Below are 2,459 nucleotides of genomic sequence, written 5' to 3'. Positions count from 1 at the left end.
CATTATGGAAAGGATTTCCAAGGAGGTTGACCTTTCTGTTAAAAGATTAAGATCCTTTTTTAAAACATAAAAGTCTGTGATATTGCGTTCGCAAAACCCACCAGACTCCATGTAAATACTCAGTAATTTTAGCATCGTAAAATAGGGTTTTCTAAAACATCTCTGAGCTTGTCAGGAGCGACTATCGGCTCCGTTTGGTTAATGTTTTCTTTCTTTCACTCCATTTTGGGTCTGTCAGTCACAGTGAAAACCGGGGAGATTTCCGGGGACAGATCCCGCCGGGGACAGGTCACCAAAACCGGGGACTGTCCCCGGAAACCGGGGACGTCTGGTCACCCTAAGCCATGGGCCTGTGTACACTAAAACAGTCATGAACTTTTTGGATGTTGTGTATGTTTTCCGTCTGAAACCTTGACCCTCTCACTGTTTTTAATTGGAAGACTTGGTCGCCTAAAAATGTCTTGTCCAGCGTAATGCCAACCAAGGTGGCTAGCAACTGCTAGCCTTAGCTGATTTTCTACACTGCTGTACATGCAGATGAATGGCAGCATGAGTATCCCAACGCCCGTGTTGACCTGCCTGTAAATCTCTGCTGGATGACTCACTTCAGCAGGGTTGAAACACCGGCAACCTTTCCCCGTTAGCATTAAGCTTAGCACAGCGCCGTTGCAACCATAAACACTGACTTGGCCGCGTCATCTTCCCCAGCTCTACCCCCTTGTCAAAAATCATCACATATGGTTGCAACAAACCAAGACGGGGACAACAGGGATGTTACATCTACTATTTTTACAGTATATGGCTACAAGTCTGGTAACATATGCTTAATATAGATTTAAAAATTCTAATCTGACAAATCAATCAGGACAAAAACAATCATCCCAATGACAATGCCTAGTGAAATACACATTAAAAATACCACAGTAGATAGCAATAGAGTAAATTGTCAACTCAGCGTATTTCCTGTCAAATTAATTATAGTGGATTCCTGTACCTTCATTTTAGGAGAGAAAAGTGACTATAAAGATGAGTCATTTCAGTTTATGTCTGTGGGCGCAGGAGATGAAAAATCAACAAATCCTTGCCATATATGGTACACACTTATTAATCATAGCTACATGTGGTGAGACTCATTTAACTGGCAGCTTGGTCTCCAGCTGTCTCCATGCTATGACAGCAAGCATCTGCAGTGCCCTTGAGCAAGACACACTGAACCCCAATCAGCTATAGTGGCCCTAATCTGTTGCTGGCGTCAACACTCTGGACCTCCATAGATTCCTCCTTCAGGGATGAGTTGATGATTAGTCTGAATAGAAGATAATTTGGCCCAGATTAGTTTTATTGTTAAAATATTTCGATGTAATCCCATACTGTTTGTAGTGTAACAGAAAACCCCTGGTGGTTGTACAGCAGTCATGAAGCGTACGCAGTACAGTAGGCCTACGGAGCAGGTTTGGATTATTACTAGTCATTTTCAGCTTGCATTGAACATGTAGTTTTTATATTTACAGTACGCTACAGAGCATTTACTATTTGAAGATTGTGTGCCTATGTAGGTCAGCTGAGCTAGATTTGGAGTTGTCAGCTTTCTGCAAACTAAATAGGTCATGCTAACGAGGAGGTTTTTTTTTTTTTTTGACAAGCCTCTCATACTCCCATCAGTTCTAGCAACAAAACAATCTTAAGGTTGCTGATCATATAAACACCCTGAGTCCAGCTTTAAGACAATGTCAAAAAATGACCCTGGCTATCATAGTCCTTTTTCATCAACACTAGAACAAATAATATGAAGCAAGAGGAGGTCAATATTTATGACGAAATCCATTTAAGCATAATTATGCATGCGGATGCACTGAGAGCTAAATATGCAGTAACATGCGTAGCTTTGGAGCAAATTGAGCGAAGAATATGTGACTATTAGAATATGCTTTGCTGCAAATGAAGAATTCACAGCATGGTTATGAACCCAGAAAGCATAAATATAGATGAAAGCCCAAGGAGATTGTAGGAACCTAATGCATCCGTGCACCAGTTCCACTGTAATACTTTCACAGGCCCACAAAGCCCACATAAACAACATCTAGTGTTGCATAATAGCACAGTAGAGGCTTAATTGTTACAAAGTGCGATGTTTGCAACTTTGGCCGCCTTGATGCAATAGTGGGCTTCCTGTCCTCAATTTAGGAGCCACAGGTTAGAAAAAACTAAATACTAAATAGTATATGGGTGCAAGGTTATATATTCAGTAAGTTCTCTGCTTGTTCTGCACATTGGCAACATGGCTCCCAGAGGGACGATCGCCATGACAACTGTTCTCCTCTGCTTCATACTGGGCCTGCTCGGTCCAACTCCAGCTGCCCGTAAGTTTCTTTCACCACATCATGCTCAAATACAGCAGATATTCCCTGATGATAAACTGATCAGTTAATTGTGTGTGTGTGTGTGTGTGTGTGTGTGTG

At 41.8% G+C, this 2,459-nt stretch overlaps 1 protein-coding gene across 1 annotated transcript in view; it reads left to right on the top strand.

Annotated features, from left to right (window-relative positions):
* The first annotated feature begins 2,113 nt into the window (after positions 1-2,113).
* Positions 2,114-2,459, top strand: part of ccl20l (C-C motif chemokine 20-like) — a 1,741-nt gene continuing 1,395 nt past the window's right edge. The window contains exon 1 of the mRNA XM_032531892.1: positions 2,114-2,360. Within this exon, the coding sequence (XP_032387783.1) occupies positions 2,279-2,360 (82 nt within the window). The 5' untranslated portion in view covers positions 2,114-2,278. The remainder of the gene's footprint in view (positions 2,361-2,459) is intronic.

This window comes from Etheostoma spectabile, chromosome 12 (genome assembly GCF_008692095.1).
Source record: "Etheostoma spectabile isolate EspeVRDwgs_2016 chromosome 12, UIUC_Espe_1.0, whole genome shotgun sequence".
NCBI classification, from domain to species: domain Eukaryota; kingdom Metazoa; phylum Chordata; class Actinopteri; order Perciformes; family Percidae; genus Etheostoma; species Etheostoma spectabile.
Note: the sequence above shows the minus strand (reverse complement) of the source record. Positions and strands in the feature narration are given on the sequence as shown.